This window comes from Idiotropiscis lumnitzeri, chromosome 16 (assembly GCF_059441095.1).
Source record: "Idiotropiscis lumnitzeri isolate Australia: NSW breed Sydney's pygmy pipehorse chromosome 16, RoL_Ilum_1.0, whole genome shotgun sequence".
In the NCBI taxonomy this organism is placed as follows: domain Eukaryota; kingdom Metazoa; phylum Chordata; class Actinopteri; order Syngnathiformes; family Syngnathidae; genus Idiotropiscis; species Idiotropiscis lumnitzeri.
Window position 1 is genome coordinate 15,795,652 of NC_142406.1, and position 21,215 is coordinate 15,816,866.

The following is a 21,215-nucleotide window of genomic DNA, read 5'->3' on the forward strand; positions in this document are numbered from 1 at the left end:
GCGTCACGGTGGCTTCCTGTTGAGAGATCACACAGTCCGAGCTTCATATTTTATTCATGTGTGAGTCAGTGCAACCGAACTCCTGTGTGTGCTACTTGCCTGCTCAGGGTGGACAACCAATCAGAATGCAGCTTGTGGTGGGCTGTAACATGATGACACCCACCCGCCCCCCTTAAACTCCAAAAACTACTCATGGAAGACTAATACACACAAAATAAAAATGACTTCTACATTTGATGTGTCCCACCACCAACGTAAAACTAAAATGGGAGAAGCACAAAAATACAGAAGCCCACTGAAAAAAAAGAACTGAAATTTATTCACATTGATTTAAGTCTATAAAAAAACAAACAAACCCAACACACACCATTGGTTTGTTCTTAATATAATAAATACAAACTTTTGGCACACAAAACCCCAACAGTACAAAGACACATTTGGCAATTGCACGAAAATAAAATGAATTCGACTAACATCACAACTTTCTTGGCTCGGGAATTCAGCTCTTGGAAATATATATTATTTGGATATACTCGATATAAATGTTATTCACCGGTGATCGCTACTCACGCTACGAGCTACATTTGAATTTGACTTTGTGTGCTTCTGCAGGCTCGTGGCACTTGAATGACATTTAAAGAAATCCTCAATGACACTTCCAAGTCCATTTGGGAAACTCTGGCTTTGTAATTCTGAAAATTTACATGCCAATTTACTTTTGTCATTGTGCTAAAATAATAGTTGACATTCCCCATCACGAGCCAAGCTTCAAGAAGGCAAATTCTTGTTTTACGCGAATATATTTCTCATTACTCTGATAAACATTGTGCACAAACGTTGGCAAGAAAGCTGGACAGAAGGCACAGGAGATGATTCATGAAGGAGGCAATACTGCGCTAAAAAACGATGTGTTCCAGCATCCCCAACCAATACAAAATAACCCCACGCAGAACATGTGAAAAGTGAATGGGAGGGGGGGAAAAAAGAAAGTTCAAGTAGAAAGAAAGCTTCAATTGGTATGGATGACCTTCATGTGAAGAACGTCACAAGCTGGGTAACTTCCGAGACACACCATTTGAACAGCACACGTGACTCTTCCAGCCACGTGATCAAGTGAAGTCAGTACAATCATGAAAAGAAACCTGATGATATCAGCTTCCACTGGGGGGCACCACAAACCAAACTTATTGTTGTTCGTGCCCTGATCCGCAGGGAAAAAATGAAGTGTGAAACAGCAAAATGATAATAATCCCAAGTGGGGGAAAAAAAAATCCATACCGTGCTCTCAAAATAGAACAACGAAAAATGGCTTGCCGCTATTTTTCTTAAAATGGCGGCAAGCCGCATGTAAGAGGCAACATGTCGTCACGTGATGAGTGAGCCGGTACCGTTTTGTTCTTCAGCCTACTCTTCTTCTTCTTTTTTAAAAAAAAAAAAAAACAGGATTGTCTTGAGCAGTGGTTCGCGGCCTCTTTGGTAGTTCTTTCATTCCATCTTGTCGGGGTCGATGTTGTCCAGGTCGATGTCAGGTGAGGCGACGCAGCAGTAGCACAATTTTTGAGTGTAAAATGAAAAGGTGTCTGTGAGGGGAAGAAAAAAAAAAAAAAAAACACACACACACACACACACGCACACAAAAGGTCCGTTACATTCACCAGTGGTGGTTGCTGTACTTAAGTCCTTTTTTTTATTATAAATAAATTATAAATAATAGATTTTTATAGCCGTGAAAACAAGTTTGCAAATTGGAATTTCAACCGATTTTTTTTTTTGTTCCACACTAAAGTCTAGAGCTGTGTTTGAAAGGTAAAGGCGGACAGAGACAAAATACAAGCGTGTCTCACTGAGGATTTTGCTGAGGAAGGCGGGCCTGGAGCTGTGCGGCAGGTGGAGGCAGAGGAAGTAGACGGGCACGCCGGACAGCGCCACGCCGATGCCCACCATCGAGTTAATGGTGTCACTGTAGAGCGGCACCACCACCAGGAAGACGCTGCACAGGCTGTACACGATGGGGAAGAACAAGGACAGCTGCGAGGACACAACACACACGGGGGAGAAGTTAGTCAGATAAAAAAAATGTATTCATTAATTAAAAAACGTTTTATGCAGGCTGACAGATCGCTGACCTTGATGGGTCGATGCAGGTCAGGAGCCTTGAAGCGAAGGTAGATGAGGCTGACGATGGACAGGCCAATGAAGAGCCAGTAGTTGAAGCTGAAGAAGTTGATCAGGCGAAAGACGTCGGGCACGGACAAATACACTAGAGACATGACACCCTGGTGCAAAAAGAAAAAAAATAAATCAGTACACAATCACCGCTGATATCATGAGAAAAAACTACCAAAAGTCATCAATTTGCTTGATTCAAATGTCATGGCCGGCATGCTGTTTAACTCCAGTCCAGTAGGTGGCAGAAAAGTCATTTTCTTAATTTTCAAATTTTATTTTGTCCGACTTCATACAAAATACCACAACATTTTTCTTGTGAGATGACCCTTTGTCCCTAAATATTAATCACTTTGCTTTTAACCAAGAAGCCTTACCAAAACCGAGCAATCAGCAAGCGGCAAGCGATACAAAGCAACACAAAGTAAAGTTGACACTAACATTAAACAGCAGGGCGGGGATGGGGGTGAAGCGCTCCACGTGGATCATGTGCAGGACGTTGGGGAGGTGGCCTTCTCGGGAGCCCACAAAAAACAACCTGAGAAAAAAAAATGGGATGCAATCTTTAAACGTTCACGAACAACAAACGTATCGTGTGACATTTAAGGCCTCGACATCTTCAGTGTTTTCATTTTCTTGAACGGTAAAATAGTTAGGGCAAGAATGTGTTTTCTTACACACGTGACTGGAGTGTGAAAACACTTAACATTTCCGAAAATAATTTTTTGTAAAACCGTCTTAAAAGTTTGTCTAAAATTTGAAACAGCAGGTATCTTGATTGCGCACTTTGGCCACTTGGGGGCAGTATAAGACAGACATACAGATATACATGGAGCCTTGGATTTAGTGGGACATTTCTATCAATGACACAACAGGGTGGTCAAACCAATCATAGTGTGACCTGGAGGCAGCGATGATGGAGGAGTTGAGTCCGCCGTAGCAGGAAATGGCCACAGACAGCGGGATGAGCCAGCGGCCCCAGCCCAGAACCTCGTCCGCAAACGTCTGGGGAGAACGCCAGCGACGGTCAAACATGTAGCATCAAAACGAAAGCGACAGGCGGCCATGTGCAAACAATTACAGCGCACTAATTCGCATGGCCAGGGGCGCTGGAGTCATTAAGTCAACAGACAGACTTTCCGCTCGCCATCAGTTAAGCTGCGCAGGCAGACTGAGTGCCTGCAAGTCAAGCTGCAAGATTAGGGACACCTGCACCTGGAAAAAGTGCTTCTGCTTGGCTGCAAAGCCAGGAAAATGTGCCAAATGTTTTCAGAAAAAATGTGTACCAGAACTCGGATTTCCAGAAATGAAACGATGACAATTGTTCTGTTTGCGGACTAGCACGTCAAGTACTCACCACGGCGACAGCGTCACTACTGAGCACCTGTTCGGCGTCCATGACCACGTAGTAAGCAACGTTGGTCAAGATGTAGATGACGGTGACGATGGGCAAAGAAATGGCAATGCTCAGGGGGAGATTCCTGCAACAACAACAACATCGAGTGCTCCTGAACTTTTGTGCAAGCAGGAGAACGGATTCTTTTAGATTTCTACCTCTCCGGGTTCTTGATCTCTTCCGTGACGAAGTTGAGCGTGTCCCAGCCGGAGTAGGAGTACAGCGCCGAGTAGAGCGCCAGCGCCATGTCGCCGGGGTTCATCTTGGAGCCTCGGAATGAGTCCTCAAAGTTCTGATTGAAACCTGTCGCCAAACAAAGACGAAGGGGAGATGACTTTGAGCCACATTCCCGAGCTTTGCATGTTTTTTTTTTTGGGGGGGTGGGATTGAGTTTTAATGGACTTGAAGTGTCCTGAAAGGACGTTTTATTTCTTTGAACGGCGTTCCGACGTGCACGCTCGTTAACCCATCGACTGTCGTGCACGTTTGGCGTAACTATTTGTCGTTTAACGCGTCGTACCTTGTCCCAGCTTGACAAGGCCGGTGATGATGATGACAATCAGCGCCAGCACTTTGGCCACGGTGGAGATGACTTGAAGAATGGCGCCCCACTTCACCTTCAAACAGTTGACGCAAGTCAGCAGGCCTGAGAAAGAGTGTCACGTGTCATTTGGGAAAAGTAGGCCACCGGGGGGGCCACGGCGGGGGGCGAAGAAGAGCTGCAGCGTTGTCGAATGCACAGATAAACATCTACATTTCATGCATTTTTTTTTTTTTTTTTTTAAATACTTAAAAAAACGGTGTGCAACTTGAGCGATTAAATGTTTTGGCAAAAGATTAAGTCAATATTCATTAATTAAATTTTATTAATGATAATAATAATGTGAATATTTTCACTAGGAGAAGTTTAGTCAAACTTTGAGGAACTTGGAAATATCTAAACTATGCGCAAGATAGAAAATTGGGAGAACATTTTGTATGAAACAGTCGAATATGGAAAACCCCTTTGTGAATTTGGGTTGGAAGGTTTTTTGCAACATTTTGTACTTAATTATAAGAATTCCAGGAAAATTCCCAATAAATTATAATAATAATTGTGTACATAAAAAAAATGATATCAATTAGGATGAATAGCTCTTCTTTTAATTTAAATGCTTTCAAGCGCACAAGTTCCTCAAGGCACATGTAAAATTCATTTTGCATGATGGCATTCTGCTTGAGTTCAACCTGAAATACAACACACGCTGGAAGGGGAGGTGGTGCCAATGGGCCAACATATTTGCCTGATGAGGTTGACGGAGCGCAAACGCTTTCCGGGGGGGGCGGTCACACAAACCTGGCGGCGATCGCCAAGCTCGGAAAATCTCATTCCATTTTCTACACATGGCCTGCACCGATGGGGCAGCGTTACTTGATTTCGCAATGTCACCGCGCTTTACCAAAGCCTGACCCGCCCGCTTTGAGGCGTTATCAGCTCTGAGCAAACACGGCTCCAGTCTTAACACAGGCCAAAACAGACCGCATAGTTGTAAAGACGTCTTCAAAGTGCCGCAGTGCTACTCTAAACTATGAACAAGAAACTGAACGCATCACTTGGAGCGAAATATCATCTAATTTTTTACTTTAAAGTTGTGATTACAATTATATATGCAATTATTTTTGTCAAGGTTCTCTTCCCATGTATTTTTTTTAAACAAACAAGAATATTTTTGTGAACATTTTGTACAAATTACAAGACTTTTCGTGGCAGTCATAAAAAGAAATTAATTTTATATAATAGTCAACATTTTTAAGAATTTTTCATCAACATTTGGTAGCATTTTGAGAAACTGGTGAACAGTTTGTAGAAATTAGTGCTATTTTGTGTTGTTTATGTTTAGGTAAAAATGTCACAAGAAATAGAGAACATGTCTTAAAATTTCATAAAAAATTCTGAAATATTGTCTGTTGTTAAAAACAGTAAAATTTTCTAAAAATCTTAATTGAACACTGATGAGAAATGTGCTGATTTTTTTCCCGAATAATTTTGTAAAAATTGCAAGAATTTTAAAGTTTTAAATTATTTGACAAAAAAAAAATCATAGAAATTGTGATGTTTTCAAAATAACAAGAGAACACATTTTGTAGAATTTTGTCATGATTATTTTGCAGAAAGATGCAAAAGATTTTGTGATTCAAAGAATTTGCTAATTTTGTTCAAATGTAGCAAATGTCATGAAATCTCATCCGAATTTGAAAAGACGGATGCACGACCACTGCAAGGCATGATGGAAGATCGCAAAAGTTTGCAACTGAAGGAGTTCCACTCTGCAAAACTCACAAATGATGGCGGCAGCGATGATGCGGACCGCGTAATAGGGGGCGGGGCAAGTAGTGAAGAAGGGCTGGACCAGGTAGCTGGAGAAGGTCAAGGCAATCACCGCCTGGCACGCCGGCTCCACGATCAATAACGACGTCCACAACCTGCTCACGACGAAGAAGAAGAAGAAGAAAAACCGGATGTCACACCTGAGTCATGACAGGTATGCGTTGCCGAGGCGGTTGGACAAGTTGGCGCTTCATACCGAATGAATGCCAAGAAGCTCCCAAATGCCTCCAAGATGTACGCGTAGGAGGCTCCCGATTTACGGATGGTGGTGCCCAGCTCGGCGTAACACAAGGCGCCGAAAACAGAGAAGACCCCTCCGATCGCCCAGACGATCAGCGACAAGCCGAAGGAGCCCGTGTGCAGGAGCACGCCCTGCGTCGGTCGGGGCAAAACACGCAATTTTGTAAGATTGGGATGAATTGAAAAGGTGAAGTCAAATGAAAAATGTCCTCGACAATAATAATCAAGACGCAGCAAATATCAACCGTTATTTTTATCCAACTGACAGGTCGGTTACAGTTGCTCAGGTGGTGACCAAGTTTTTGGAATTTGGTTGAAAAATTGCAACATCTTGGGAATTGTTGAATGTAAAAATTTGTTTTTTTTTTTTAAAAATGGTAAACATTTTGAAGAAATGAAAAGAATCCTGGTGATACTTTCTTTACTTTAATGGATTTTTAATATGTTTAAAAAAAAAAAAAAAAAGAGGATTAAAAAATAAATTCACAAATGGCACGAAATTTTGTAGAAATTAAATTTAAGTTTTATTTTCATTCCATTTGCCTAAATTGGGGATTTTGCAAACAATTTAAAACATCAATAGAGAAAAGTACAGAATTAAAAATAAAACATTTTGGAGGAATTTAAAAAATATTTCAAAGAAAAAAAAGAGTTGTGATTTTTTGATGTACAAAATAAAATGAGTTGTCCATTCAAAGGTTTTAGTGTTGCCTTTTTGCTCTTGATATCGCTTTTTCTTCCCCCATTTGTTTGAACATTGAAGTTAATGTTTAATTGTCAGAGTGCAATAAAATCTTGACAGTTGCCAGATCAGCTCACCAATCCCGCTCGCTCAATTTTGCTTATCCTGTAGCGTGAGCGTCGGAGGCACGAAACTCGTCTGATGCAATCACGGGGTGACGCGTCTCGTCTTACGTTACCTTAGGCGACACAAAGATGCCGGAACCGATCATGTTGCCAACAATGAGGCAGACGCCGTGCAGCAGGGAGATCTCCTGCTTCAGCCGCACGCCGCCGCTGCCTCTGGAAGCCGTGTCGGCTTCGTCCGTGACCATGCTGACGGCCTCCTGATTACCACCTCCCACGAGCAGAGAGCAGAACCGCGCTCAGCCAGGAGCGCTCGAGGGGGGATTAGGATAGTAGGTGGGGACTCGAGAAAGGCTGTGTGCATGTGAGAGAGAGAGAGCGAGAGACACCAAGTGTGAGAGAGCGAGCATGTCAGTCACTCATAAATAATGGCAGTTAACAGGAAACGCCCTGAACAGTGATATGGTGCGCAAGTTGTGGAGTGGCAAGTCCGCAACCATTCACACGCAAAGATGAGAAGTTGAATTTTTGCATCATTTAGTTTTATCTGTTTAGTAAACGTGATTCAAATTCGGCAACATTTCAAGCTATGCTACGATTGCAACACATCTTCAGCTATTTACTCTGTTTATACCAAAAGTATAAATACTCTCTTCCAGTGTCAGGCACCTACTAAACTTGTCCAACTTGCAACGTGTTGACATTTCGCGTTCAAATGTGCCAGATGCTTGTGAATTATTCCTCGTATTTGCATGTTAAATTGTTCCTTAAATCACTTGACTTGAAAGTTTTTGCCACTTGTTCGCTGCAGCTTTTGGCACAAAGTCTTTGTTGACATGTTAGGGTTTGCAACAGAACAAGGCAAGAGGTCCAAGAGGCGTGAAATAGGAACGCGTGTACACAACAGCACGTCGGCGTGAGCGAAGAAACTGCTGGTGGTCTCGGGAGTCTGAAAGAGGGATCAGACTTTCACGTGTCATTTCCATACAGTCACATTCCTGAGGTGGTTCAACGACAACCGGATTAAAACACAATGGTCACCTGATGCGATTTGCGGGATAGGCGTCGCTCGGAACAAAGTGTCTTGCTTTTTCTTTGTATCCTGACAGACAGGAAAGCATCGAGGCTGCGCTACATGCAACAATTCAACACGGAACTTCAATAATTTTAACGAGCAGATGCTAAATAGCATGAAGCTAAAATTACAATGGCTAATGACTAGCATGAATATTTACTAACACGTTAGTAGGTCAGCTACAAAGGTTTTGGAATGGAGTATTACTTCATTTCAAACACGTTCTACCTTCACATGAGGGCTCGCAAGGAGAGCTCTTTCAGGTGTCTATTGAACCGAACCAACGGTCAAACGTGCAAATACAAAATTAAATTGCATACGCTCGCAAAGAGCTGCTGTAAACCACCACTCACACCTCGATTCTCACGAGTATGGTTCCTGATGACACTCACTAGGCCACGTCCCTTAAATGCACACATACAATTTAGAAATATTACTGTCAGTAATGACACATTTTTATTTTTTATTACAGGTTATTGCCCTCGCCCCCATTTAAAAGTGGCAACAAAAATGATGATAGCGGTTTTATGACTGCAATGGATTAATGGCTTGAGCTCAGTCAACTTGTAAATCAAGATGCTACTTATTGTTTTAAAATGGATAATGTCAAACGTGAGCGCAGTTATCAAATTTATTCCAATAATAGTGAAACGACGACCCCGCGCACGTGGATGGTTAGTGACGTCATGGAGCAAAATTTTCTTCCACTGCTTGAAAATGTTTTGTCGAAGTCAAACCCATAGAAAAAAAACAATTGCCTCGCAGTTGTCAATAAGATGATACCACGGGGGAAAGCCGGGGGTCGTTTCGTGGCGAGTCACCACGTTTGCTCCATGAATGAGCCAACTAGAAGCTTCAGCATGTTGCTCATGCTAACATTTAGCATCAAGTGACGCCATATGCTAATACGAGAGGATGATGATGATGATGCTAGCCCGCGAAACCTCTCACATGGCTTCTTTTTTTCCCCCTCGTCTCGCACCGGTACAAAAGCAAGACAAACGGGGTGTGCGAGTGTGCGAGGAGGGGGGAGAGAACGAGGGAGAGTTTTGAAGAAAAATAAAATGAAAGCTAACGTACCGGTGTGTGGCCACCAGGAAGCGACACGTGATGAGGAAAGACGCGCGGCTTCTTCTGGTTGCCGACGAAGGCTAGCCTGCCAACATCTGTATTTTGCTAGCTGGCAAGCTCCTCCTCCCCAAGTCAAAAGGATGCTTCCGTGGTCACGTTCAAACTTGTCTCGCCGACACATTCACTGCTGGCGTTCATGAACCATGGCATGGTTTGCTTTTTTATTTTATAAAAATAATAATAATAATAATGGGGAGGGGGAGAATGACTGAATATAAGTGGTTACAACGTGGAGGCGCAGGGATATCAGTTGCCATGTCATCGGGTTGGCTCAGCCTCCCTCCGCCAAAGGTGAGGTTCGGTTAGGTTAGTCCCCTCACTCAGATCTGATATACGTCGCCAATTATAATAACTCATAAAAGAAAACATTGTGCCCTCAAGTTTCATGAGTGTGTCAGCATCAGGGTTTCTTTAAAAAAAAGCTTGGGACCCAAATGGCACCCAATCAGGTCCAATTTCAGCCATTAAAAAAAAGGAAAGATAAAGATGTCCTTTAATATATATAAAAAAATCAGGTACAAATCTGCGAAGACATTTGTTCAAGACACTAAAATAAGAAAACAAAAGCATAAGCAAATATTGTGGCCTTAATTTGGACTGTTGTATCAACTACACTGCTGTTGAGTCCGGGGGTTCTCAAGATGAGGGTGTGGGCCCAATGTTGTCCCCAATCGGGTCAGCCATTTTGGAGATTTTCTCTGGGACGAGGATGCCCATAAATGTCGTTACGATATCCAAATGTGGCATTGAAGAAGACATTGAGGCCTTCATTGAGACAATTGTATCAGTTACACTACCGTTTAATTGAGGGAGAGAAATGCTAAGAAATAAAACAAATTCAATGTCCTGACTTCACCACTACTGTAATGTAATATATTTAAGGGCACAAATCAAAAACCAAAAAAAAAAAAAAAGATGCAATAGAATTACACATCGTTAATCCTGTGATCTATAACTGTACCTGAAACGTGCTTAAGAGAAATCCAAGGAAGTGCTTTCTTTTATTGTGAAGGGCCGGCTGGCACGCGCAGACCGCCGCCACCTGCTTCCTGTCGCTCATTACGGAGCAGCAGGCGTCCTGGCAGCCCCCCTTTCTCTCTGCTGACTCAGTGCCTTAGCAGCAGTCCTGCCCATCCCTGAGAACGAGCAGCAGCAACCTCCTCATCCGTCCAGCACTGCAGAAATGGCCAAGACCGCAATTGGTGAGTCGCGACATTTGGATTTTCATCATCATTCTGATTATCGCGACGACGAGCATCGCACGTATGCGTGAGGATGCTCGGGAGGGATGCGGCGACACCCATCGCACAAAAGGATGCTGAGGGGAGCTCGAGTGGGAACGGCTCAGCATAGATTGCGCAACCATCACACACATTTCAGGATTAATATCCATTTTTTTAATAATTCATATTTTGCATGCGACACCTTTTGTCTCCTCTTGAGTCATCACGAGACACGAGTCAGTAAGTGACCCATATTTGACCAATTCCAACAAATCAAGGTGATCGATTTTCATGTCTTTTTTTTTTTTTTGTCCTTATATGGGCGTTGCACCACCACCACCTGCCCCGAATCGCCTGAGTCACGGCCGCGCAGCATAATGCAGAGCCAGCGACCCCACCCAACATCGCCGGTGCACCCCCCCCCCCATCCGCCACTCCCCACCCTCCTTGTCCTCCTCTGAGCTCAGCAGCTTCGCTCCAGCCATCCGAATTGCAAATATGCTCTTTTATGGCGATTTCTGTTGCGCAAGGGGTGTGATATTTTTGCCGCAGACTGGCAAAGATGTTATCAAGTCCGTCAGTAATGTGCGATAATGTGCAAAATCAAATACAATGGCATTTGTTTCAGGCCTTTTGCGTTTGTTTTAGTGTCGCACATTTAGCATTAGCAACACTGTGATTCATTTTCAAAGCGCCGGCGTCTGGACTGGTCTTGTTGGCGTTCTGCTTGAGGAGGCATTTGACGGATGGATGTGCGCGCAGACAGACAGCGAAGAGGGGGCGCCGGCTTCCCTATATTTATTTGCCACCACCCTCCATTCTTTTCCTCATGTGTGGAAGGCCAAGACAGGGAAGGGTAGGGCGTGTTTTCCATCCAGATTGGGCGTTGACTAGAAAGGGGTGCGCCACACACCACTTTCAACATCAGGACAAATTGTCGACCACAAAGTGAAAAGAGTTGTCTATTTCACTGGTAAACACACGACCTTTGACATCCTAACATTCTGTACATTAGGAAATGGTGCGATCATTGCAGAAATAAGACGTGCACCCCCTTCAAGATACCAACAGAATGTAGACTTACAGATAGTCGATTGCAAAGCGGTGCGCCCATCTACCCAGAAAATCCAGCACCCCTTCACATGTAAACTCGAATTTGGCGCATGCATCTCCCTTTGACATCCGAACACAATATAGACGAGAAATTGCTGCGCACCCCCTCCAACAGCCAAACAGATTGTTGACTAAAAAGCAGTGCACCCATCTCACCCCAAAAAATGCACACCCCTTATTGTAGGGGAAAAAGTGGTGCATGGATTGCGAACAACAAAAGAGTATGAAAGGTGAATTTACCTCCCTAATAAACGGCGCACCCCCTCCAACTCTCGTGTAAAAAGTAGAAAAGTGGTGCAGCCATCTCCTTAATAAGCCACGCTTGGATAAAAGCACAAAATGTCTTGTAGGCCATCGTGATGAGCACCTCGCCGCATTGGTCTTCCTCAAGAGCGCCTTTTTCCCGCCCAGCGTCCAATTAGGTGTGGTCATGCCGCTCCAGCGCCCCCAGCCGACCCCCCCCCCCCCCCCCCCACCTCACGCACCACCACCCCGCTTCCCTCTTCTGGTCCCTTTTGTCGCAACCGTGCATTTGTCAGCGAGGCGCACTAATCAATGGCGCACACGCCCCTGACCGGCTCAGATGACGATTGCGCTTGAAAAGCGGCCTGAGAGGAATCGCAAAGCTTCTGACGAGGATGAGGGCGACTTCCGTTACGTCCGGTCACGTGTCATCATCATGGCAAGACGCACGAAAATTCATCGAATTTGCCGAGGCGCTCAAATCCAAATCCGAACGTCTTGCAAAATTAATTTTTCAATGTGTCAAATGTCCATTCTTCGAGGTCCTTTTTGTTTACTGCTCAATTTCTCGTTGACACACGCTCAAGAAAATGAAAGCGGCTTTGGTTTGAAGGTGGCATTTTGATGACTTGGACCGGAACCAACGCTCCAAAAGGAAAATCAGCAGGTTGACGTTGCGGATGAATTGGAAGGATTGGGAGTTTTAATTGGGTTTGGTGTGCCACCAGGGATTGCAGTACCGCCAAGTGCCATTAGGGGTGCTGTTCTGGGTAAAAGTTGAAAATGGAAAATATTTGCATCCAGCACCAGCGTGTCCGCTCTGTGCGAGTTTTGGTCCTGAAAATCAAAGTAGGACAGACGCCGCCAGTCGGCCATTTTGCTTTCAAGGTGTCATTTTTTCAGTTCTTTGAGCTTCTTCCACGAGTACCTGAGCCAACTCCGCTTGGGGAAGTTACCAGATGGCCGCCAACATGAAATTCGAGACTCGCCAAGATTGTGAGTGACTCTGATGAGCCGGTGACTGGAACTTGACTCACCAAGTTCTGATCAAGACAAAAATTGTCAATGACCAAGACGGCCCCGCCCTAAAGTTGTCTTGACGTGCTGTCGGGTCAAGAGCCTCCTGGTCCACTAATGGATTGAGCTCAGATTTAAGCACTTTCTCAGTTGTGAGAAGAGCGGCGGGAGGAATACAAGTGTAATACAAGAAATACAGTGGAGCTCTTCTGGGTGGGAACCTGGCTGGGTTGGTTCAGGTCCAACTGGAAATTTCCCCCAAAACAGCAGACCTGTGCATCCTGCCGGGATGATTTTTTTTTGTTTTTTTTGGGATTGCCGTCGACTGAATTGCAAGTCCAGGTATCATGCCCACGTTTTCCATACAGCAGGGGTGGGCAACCTACAGCCGCGCGAGTGCATTCAATCCGGCCCGCCATGAAACTGTAAAAACAAAGCAACTGTTTCTAAAGCGCAGCAAAAAAAAAAAAAAAACTTCCACCCACAAATACTCGACGTCTATAATAATAAATGTTTAGTTTGTCGACGTTTTTCTCACGCGCTCGTATGGCCCTCGAAGGAAAGCCCAAACTGGTTAAAAAAAATAAATAAATAAAAGCTAAAAAAGCTTGTTCGGCTTTCAGCACACATTGGCCACTTCATTAGGTACACTTTTTTTTTGTCTCTGCAGCTTACAAAGAGAAGATGAAGGAGATTTCCGTCTTCTCGCTCATCTGCTCCTGCCTCTACCCCGACAGCCACAAGAACACCCTGGGAGACTTTGAAGGTACCGTGCAAGCTCGCGCAACACTCACGAACAACAAAGGTTGGGCGAGAAAATTCAAAGCACGTCTCACGAATTCAAACTAAAACAAATACGAAAAATAAACCGCAAAGTGGATTGACGAGACTAACGGCTTTTGTTTTTGTCATCGCTGGGTTGCACGCCAATCAATCACGAGCGTGAACACTTACCGACGCAAATCGTGTCATTTGCCAGAGCTGGACGTCAAGCCGATCAACAAGCGCGCGTCGGGCCAGGCCTTCGAGATCTTCTTGAAGCCGACATCGCCCGTGTCGGACGCCGCCCACTGCGTCACCACGCCACCGAAGAGGGACATCTCCCTGGACGACATCCAGAAGAAGCTGGAGGCCGCCGAGGACCGCAGGAGAGTAAGCACCTTCCCGTCACGCTTTTGCTGCCGGCACACCAATAGCTGCGATTAAAAAGACCAAAACGCTAAGTGGCCTCGAGTACGTAACATGAGGCACGCGCGTGAAGACGAGTGAGCCCGCTCGAGCTCGCCGTGGTTTTCGGCTGCTTTCTCGTTAGCTCGGTTGAAAATCTTAACGTTCGTCTTTGTGCCGGGCATCAGTCCCAGGAGGCGCAGGTGCTGCGGGCGCTGGCGGAGAAGCGCGAGCACGAGCGCGACGTGCTGCTGAAGGCCATGGAGGAGAACAGCAACTTCAGCCGCATGGCCGAGGAGAAGCTGCAGCTGAAGATGGAGCAGATCCAGGAGAACCGCCAGGCCTACCTCGACGCGCTCATGGAGCGCCTGCACGAGAGGGTGAGCAAGGCCCGACAGTCGGAAATGTGAAACGCTGCCCTCTGCTGCCCACTGTGGCTAAGTACAACATGCCGTGCCCATCTTGGCCTCTTGGGGGCAGCGTGCTTGCAGGCATGGACATACACAACTTATGTAGAAAATGTAGAAAAAGAACGTGCATTATTGTAACTTTTTTTGTCTTTGCGTATCGATAGTTTTTTTTTTTTCCCATTTTGTGTCAGGCTTAAGTTGATGCTTTTGAAATCAAAATTCCATTCCCATGAATTGCTTAGCCCTCACTGTATTTTATGTTCATTACAATATGTTTGACTTAAACTTTCCACATGATGACAACTTTAATTTTATGACAAAACTGTAAGAAATCTTTTAAATATAAAGCCTAATCTGCAAATAGGTGAGTTTTACCGCATTTTAATCATGCAACGACGAACTCAATTTGACTTTTTGACAGCCCTGAAAATTTTTCATGTCCTCAGTTTGACCCTTACACGGATGTCGTGAGCATTTTGAGAAGGTTGCGCGTGACGTGTGGAAGAGTGTGCGCATGCAAAAGCGAGGAGGGGAAACCAAATCACTTCGGGTTGGACTAATAAGTGCTGACTTACGGCTTTTTTGTTTTGTTTTGCGTTCCAGGAGAGGCACGCTCAGGAGGTGCGCAGGAATAAGGAGTTGAAAGAAGAGGTGACAGCGTGAGGAGGTCTCGCCAGCCCCCCCACCCCATCCCACTTCACAAACTTCCGCCTTCCTGCACTGGGTTCTAGTGTCCACCTCCAGAAATATAAACCCACCTGTCCTGAGCCCGTCCTGTTCCTTCCTCCTTTCCATACAACCACACAGCATCCCAAGTCAGGGGCGCGCGCACATGGGAGGGTTTTGGGGGATCGTCATTAATCATGAAAAAGAAAGAAAAAAAAACACATAAATCAGCCACTCTTCTCGACAATAAACATGGAATCTGATTGCCAGAAAGCAACAATGGTGGTGTAAATACTTTTTTTTTTCTTATATCCAGTACAAAATGTGTCGATTGCAGTCTGACAATTTTCATTATCTTTCTTTTTGTTGTTGCTTTTGTGGCTTGGTGTTTTGGTGGTGCGTTTGCGCTCCCATTTGACCCCCCCCCCCCGCCCCCTTTTTGCCTCCCCTTAGCATTTATTGCTAAGCTAACGCATAGCATCCCTAATATCTTTCTTGTTCAGGCACACACGTTTAGCATAGCTAATTAGCATTTAGCGACGCTTCAGAAGACAAAAAAAAAACGGGATCCCCCCATCCATCTTTGCATCCCACTTTTAGCAGGGAGGAGCCACGCCTGAGGTTGAACCCCATTGGTTGGTGCCGTGTCACGTGACTCTTTCCATTCGTGTGCGTGCGTGTGTGTGTGACCCGCTCTCTTTCTGCATTACTGTACTTTGTCAAGCAAGCTGTGGTTAATAAAGATTTGGGGTTCAAACTAAACATGGCCTGGTGATATGATGATGATGTGGGATGCTTTGGATCATGAGCTGTCATTCATGTATACTTATTGGACATTATATCAAAACATATGACAAAGGCATTTTTTAAATGAGGAAATTTGGATTATTTTCTTTTCATAACGTCCACGATCGACTTTATATTGCAGTACCAGGTAAAGCCACATGATGGCGACAAATGTCACGTTTTCAAGATAACGCCTTAAAACAAGTGGCAATAACGTCAAAATGATCAGAATTTACATTTCTCACCGGACCACAACAGACTAACACTATGTAATAAGAATAATTATGCTCACTTTATCAGAAGTTTTTGTTGAAAATTGTTTTCCATAATTTAGTTTGGATGCGACGAGCAAATTGATAAATAGAACTCTTTTGTTTTTATGGTGCAGGCGTACCTAATGAATTGGCCGGTCCCATCTCTTCAACTCGTTCCCAGACGGCGCTCGGGTGGGGGGGGGGGGGGGCGGGGGCTTGGTGGGCCACCAGGATATCCCCTCCTTGTTAATGGCTTCCGGTGTTGCAAACGCACAACAACAACAACAAAGACAAACACAAACAAGTACACTCATGACAGACATTGATTCATCAGAGCATGTTTATTAAAAGGAAGTCGTCATTACGTACCGGTAGCAACGGTGGTGCGCCCTCCAAGGGGGTGCGCGAGAAAGCGGGACTTTGACATTTCAGTTGGATTTGCGAGTTGTTGGCTGTACGAGGCTATAACAGGCTTTGCTAAAATATATTTTGAGGGGGTGTAAGGGAGAGCGGGGGGGGGGTACATGGGCAACAAGGAAAACTTCAAAACGGTGGTGCGAACACCCCCAGCGGTGTACTCCAGAAGATAGGCAAGATTAAAAATATGGTAGTGGTCTTATATACCGGTAATGAGTTTGTTTTGTTATTTCTATAGAATCGTGAGAGGGGGGGGGTGTCCGCTTAAAAAGTAGCAGGAAAATACACAAAGTCATACAATATGCGTCGGGAAGAGTTAGCATCTTTACAGGCCCTGGACTTGAGACTAAGAGAGGTGAATTTACTGTCAGAAGGCAAGGGGGTGCGCCCAACTTCTGTTGCTTGTCCCTCCCGTCAAACAAAACACCTGGTTTGGCTTATTCCGCCCCATAAATTGCTCTCGAAAGAAGCAAGCGGGGGCCACCCTTGCCCCAGCAACACTTGGCTGCAAAATTAAGGTCTTGTGCACGAGGGGGTGCGCGGGTGCGTGTGGGTTGTTTATGGCATGTTTCTTGCAATTTTCTACCGCTTGACCATCTGGAAAAGTCGTTCCTGATTTGCCAACTGAGGGAGAAACTTCTTTCAAAGAAGGAGAAAACTGGGGGTGTGAAGGCACACAGATGCATCCAAGCCGTGAATCCCTCTTGTTGCGCACCTCTCCCGATGCGCCCTTTCTGCTTGACACGAAAATCATTGAGAAGCTCCTTCGTATTGAAAAACAAAATATAATAAGAGACTTGACGAGTCCAGCTCATTGCAAGTCCTTTTGTGTCAGTCAAAAAGCTCCAATCTCCAACCCCCAAGGTCTGTAAGGTTTGCCCACAGTGGGAACCGTCGGGCCTGGCGGGCTGAGGGTGGCGGCTGCAGCGGGGGTGATGAGCGGGAATGCTCCAAACGGGAAGGGGAACGCCGAGAGGAGACGCTTGCTCGTTGATGAGGACACCAAAGCGGGGTGCACGCCCGTGCCGGCGGCGGGTGTACCGCGCACGCCGGGCGCCAACGGTTCCGAGTGAGGGGTGGCGGTCCCGCTTCGCCGACCGGGGGCGTGAGTCTCAGCGGACGGCGAGGACGATGCGGAGGAGGATGACGAGCGGGGGCTGCTGCTGCCGCTGCGGGGAAACCCGCCCACGAGGAGCGGGTGGGGCATGTGGGGCAGGTGGGCACCCGGCGAGGCGAAGGCGGAACCCCACGCCGCCAGGTGGCCCAGTCCCGAGTGGGCCTCGCACTGGCTGGCGTAGTGGTTCAGATGCGACACCAGCCGGATCCTCAGGGGGTCGGCGTTGTCCAAACCCTCCATGACGCTGAGGTAGCGCGCCGTCTCCGCCAGGCACTCGCGGAAACCCAGACCGCGGTAGTCCATGGCCAGGGCGTGGGCATCAAAAAAGCCTGAAGGAGGGACGTGCTTCAATTAATCACAACATGCAACCCGATTTCGGGGTTGTGAAGGAACACGTGGGGGTGCGGGGTCCACATTCATAACATATCCACCTCCAAATCAGCACACCATTTTTTAAATTTAAATAGATTTAATTCCCAAAGAGACATCACGTGTACCTTTACCACCTGCGGCGTGAAGCATCTTCAGGTGGTCCACGGTCATCTGCAAAATCTCCGCCTTCTCCAACTTGGCCGAACCCTGAAGTGCGCATGTGCAGGAAACAGCGTCAATGATAATTTGATGATTCGATTGAAAGGGGCGCACGCGCGCGCGCACGCACCTGCTTCTCGAAGGCGCTCGGCACCAACCGCCGAAGTTCACTTAAACTGTTGTTGATCCTGTCACGTCGACGTTTTTCGATGATCTAATTAACGGGACAGAAATGCCACATTTCAATTCACGGTACACTTTTTTTGGGGGGAAGTTCGACTATTTTGGACTCACTCCTCGCCGCCTCTTCCTCGCTTGCACCTGAATGGAAGCGCTCGGAGATGTCGAGCTGAGAGGAGAGCGAATATTCCTGAAAAATAAAAACAAAAACAAAGATGTTATTTTTTCCCCTCAAAAAGTCTTCCTGAATAATAACCGAGACGTTATGAAATTATCTTTTCTAGTTCCGGAATTCTGAATAGCTGCCATCAGATCACATGCAATCTCGAGCCTGCAAATTGCTGTTGTTAAAGTTAAATGCAGCTTTTTTTTTCTTCATCAACTTAAAACATTTTTTATTCAATAACTTTCGACTAGGCATAAAGCTTGGTATTGTTTTAATATTTGCTGATGCAATTGTTTTTATTTTTGTTGGTCTGATTTACACTCCACGTACAGTTCTTTGCATGCAACAATGGCTGTTTTAAAGTGTCCTATAAATAAAGTTGAGTTGAATAGTAACTACCCAAAAAATAAATCAATAATCAAGCCGTTATGAAGTTTTGTGCAACGAAAAAGCAACGCACCCGCTCTCATCCGCGCTGTCCTTCTCCACCTCGATGGCTTCGTCCAGTTCGCTGTCTGACGAGCTCAAGTCGTGGCTCCTCTTCATCGTCGTCATCGTCGCAGTCGCAACAATCCCAATAATCGATATTTTAATGGTCGTAATCCTGCGGCAGGCAGCGTGAGCGTGCGCGTTCCGTGTCGCTGCCTCGGCGTTCCCACGGTGTCATTTGAAGGCGCGGGAGGGGCGAAAGGGGCACGAGGGCGGGGCTTTCCCCGGAGGCAGCCAATCAGCGAGCGACCACACGCTTTGACTGACGGGCGGACTGGGCACTAGCACCGCGGAGGAGACGATAGCGGAACGGGAAGAGGACTCACTATTGCAGAAATTCAAAGTTTGGACAGTGAAAAAAATAAAAATAAAATAAATAAATAAAAATAAGTAAATAAATAAATAAGAGCCCGCAGTGGTAATCTGGATTTTTGGGGGATTAGCTGCTTCGATCTGCTATTGGCTATAAATCGAGTGGACAGTGACGAGGACGGGTTGAGCTAAAGAGTGACGGGTCGAGTGGACCGACAGAGGAGATGAGGACAGACGGCTGGACGGGACAGATGGCAGGTGGGACAAGGGCGTACTTTAATTCAACACATTCCAACATTATGTGTACCTAATAAAGGGGCTTGACCAGTTTTTTAAAGTATGTGCTGGTGACGAATCATCAAAATAGACGATCTATGGAGAAACTTTTGACAGCAGTTTAGTCGATTGGGCGTGGGTGCACCCCACCCTGTTTCGCTCGCTCCCACCCACCCCCGTGTGCATGCGTGCGGGTCCCGGTGGCCGAGACGGTGGTTGGCCGGCTGTCAGCACGCGTTGGGCCGTGGGAAAGTTCCCCCCGGCCGGCGCTGATAACCAATCAGAGGCCGGCGGGGCGTCTCCGCCGGCGCTGCTCTGAATGGAGCAATTGGTCGGTGGGGCGACGGGCCGTCTGCGAGCGAGCTTGTGAACGTGTAATCCAAGACACACGCACACACACAAACGCACCCCCCCCCCACACGCACACACACACACGCAGACCCACCCCACACACACACAGCCAGGGGAGATGGGAGCGCCGCCGCGGCCGGAGGAAGCCGGCGCGTCCCGGCAGCATCCCCTCCCGCACCACCTCCTCCACCTCCACCTCCTCCTCCTCCTCCTCCTCCTCCTCCTCCTCCTCCTCCTCCTCCTCCTCCTCCTCCTCCTCAATGCAAACGACGCCTCGTCGCTCCCTCAAGGTGCACGTCATTGTATTCGACGAAAACAAATAAGTAATTTTGATGTCAATCATTTGAAAAAAGACTTTCAAACAATTTGGAGGACCCCTGAAACTGGTCACATGACTAAAATCTGTCTGTTCAGGCATGACTTGACTGAAATTTACTCACGGTAGCCTTGTTGACCAAATTTCATGCATTGAAGCGAAATCGGCATCAAGGGTGGAATTTTCAAATAACTGGAGGGGCGACAAAAATGACCTTAAAATGGCGTCTTCGAACCAAGCTGGACGCCTTCCTGCTTCTTTTTTCCAACATTGCTTTGCGACATTTTCTTGTGGTTCCATTGATGATACCCATGTGGACCCAATTTGCCGAATCTTGAAAACAAAAACGGAACATTGTTTAAAAAACAAAAAAAAAAACACAAAGCCGCCAAAAGCTCACGCTTGTGCGACGTGATGCAACCTGAATGCTGTCACAATAAACGCAGGTGTGCATCCACGTGTGTGCGTGCGGCTGTGGAGGAAGAAGTGGCGGAATGTTGAGGGGGGGCGATGGGGGGGGGGTCGAAGTAGTGTTGAGCTCATTTGTTGTATTTCAAGTTGAGCCAGAGTTCCCACGCTGTTATTTTCTGCCCGTCCACTCTTTGTTCTGGCGTCTCATCACATGTTGTGATTAGTCGGGCCGGCCCCTTTGAAGGTGACGGACGGCCCCCACCCCCACCCGACCCTCCGTCAACAATAGCGGTTTTCGGTGACGCTAGGGCGTCTGGATCTAATCTTGGCTGTCGCGTCAAGGCTGCCCGTGACACATGACGGCCTTTTATTGTGAAAGGTTCTTTTCGCCGCACACGATGAGGGCGTCCATGTCGCGACGTTCGCTGGCGGATTTAACACGGAAGTGTTTGCGCCGCCCGGTTTTGGTATCAGTGGCGACGGCCCTTTTCACCCCGCCCACCGCCTTGATTCGCGTCGCGTTTCTGTAGACGCTTTGCGATTTCATGTCAAAGTCACCCGAGCGACTTGTTGGCTTTCAAAACCGT

General features: G+C 46.4%; 3 protein-coding genes across 5 annotated transcripts; 1 reads left to right on the forward strand and 2 right to left on the reverse strand.

Moving 5' to 3' along the window:
* Nucleotides 1-291: 291 nt before the first annotated feature.
* LOC148321760 (Y+L amino acid transporter 2) lies at nucleotides 292-10,288 on the reverse strand. 2 transcript variants are annotated; one of them, XM_088318317.1, is made up of 12 exons: nucleotides 10,145-10,288; nucleotides 7,091-7,331; nucleotides 6,127-6,302; nucleotides 5,883-6,025; nucleotides 4,083-4,208; nucleotides 3,721-3,865; nucleotides 3,524-3,647; nucleotides 3,068-3,171; nucleotides 2,608-2,704; nucleotides 2,127-2,276; nucleotides 1,845-2,028; nucleotides 292-1,580 (listed from the first exon to the last, which is right to left on the reverse strand). In XM_088318317.1, exons 2-12 carry the CDS (start codon nucleotides 7,223-7,225, stop codon nucleotides 1,486-1,488), a joined length of 1,479 nt encoding a protein of 492 aa, XP_088174443.1. In that variant the 5' UTR covers nucleotides 7,226-7,331; nucleotides 10,145-10,288; the 3' UTR covers nucleotides 292-1,485. The 2 variants fall into 2 exon arrangements, with proteins under 2 accessions (XP_088174443.1, XP_088174442.1); XM_088318316.1 differs by lacking the exon at nucleotides 10,145-10,288 and adding an exon at nucleotides 9,133-9,360.
* On the forward strand, nucleotides 10,219-15,784 carry stmn2b (stathmin 2b). The gene is made up of 5 exons (XM_088318318.1): nucleotides 10,219-10,385; nucleotides 13,450-13,545; nucleotides 13,759-13,931; nucleotides 14,135-14,326; nucleotides 14,960-15,784. Exons 1-5 carry the CDS (start codon nucleotides 10,367-10,369, stop codon nucleotides 15,017-15,019), a joined length of 540 nt encoding a protein of 179 aa, XP_088174444.1. The 5' UTR covers nucleotides 10,219-10,366; the 3' UTR covers nucleotides 15,020-15,784.
* A 421-nt stretch (nucleotides 15,785-16,205) lies between these two features.
* Nucleotides 16,206-19,947, reverse strand: hey1 (hes-related family bHLH transcription factor with YRPW motif 1). Of its 2 annotated transcripts, XR_015846935.1 has the most exons (6): nucleotides 18,934-19,947; nucleotides 18,422-18,497; nucleotides 18,258-18,341; nucleotides 18,094-18,175; nucleotides 16,432-17,925; nucleotides 16,206-16,315 (listed from the first exon to the last, which is right to left on the reverse strand). XR_015846935.1 is itself a non-coding variant. In XM_088319082.1 (5 exons), exons 1-5 carry the CDS (start codon nucleotides 19,026-19,028, stop codon nucleotides 17,315-17,317), a joined length of 948 nt encoding a protein of 315 aa, XP_088175208.1. In that variant the 5' UTR covers nucleotides 19,029-19,947; the 3' UTR covers nucleotides 16,389-17,314. The 2 variants fall into 2 exon arrangements, 1 of the variants encoding a protein (XP_088175208.1); XM_088319082.1 differs by lacking the exon at nucleotides 16,206-16,315 and having other exon boundaries at nucleotides 16,389-17,925.
* Nucleotides 19,948-21,215: the final 1,268 nt, after the last annotated feature.

Coding starts and splice junctions, on each gene's coding strand:
- hey1 (XM_088319082.1), bottom strand. CDS start 19,028: ATGACGACGATGAAGAGGAGCCACGACTTGAGCTCGTCAGACAGCGAA. Junction 18,498..18,933: donor GACAGCGCGGATGAGAGCGG/GTGCGTTGCTTT, acceptor TTTATTTTTCAG/GAATATTCGCTCTCCTCTCA. Junction 18,176..18,257: donor CGAGCGCCTTCGAGAAGCAG/GTGCGTGCGCGC, acceptor TGCGCACTTCAG/GGTTCGGCCAAGTTGGAGAA.
- LOC148321760 (XM_088318317.1), bottom strand. CDS start 7,225: ATGGTCACGGACGAAGCCGACACGGCTTCCAGAGGCAGCGGCGGCGTG. Junction 3,648..3,720: donor GAGATCAAGAACCCGGAGAG/GTAGAAATCTAA, acceptor TTGTTGTTGCAG/GAATCTCCCCCTGAGCATTG. Junction 1,581..1,844: donor CTTCCTCAGCAAAATCCTCA/GTGAGACACGCT, acceptor TTCCCCTCACAG/ACACCTTTTCATTTTACACT.
- stmn2b (XM_088318318.1), top strand. Junction 13,932..14,134: donor CCGCCGAGGACCGCAGGAGA/GTAAGCACCTTC, acceptor GCCGGGCATCAG/TCCCAGGAGGCGCAGGTGCT. Junction 14,327..14,959: donor TGGAGCGCCTGCACGAGAGG/GTGAGCAAGGCC, acceptor TTTGCGTTCCAG/GAGAGGCACGCTCAGGAGGT.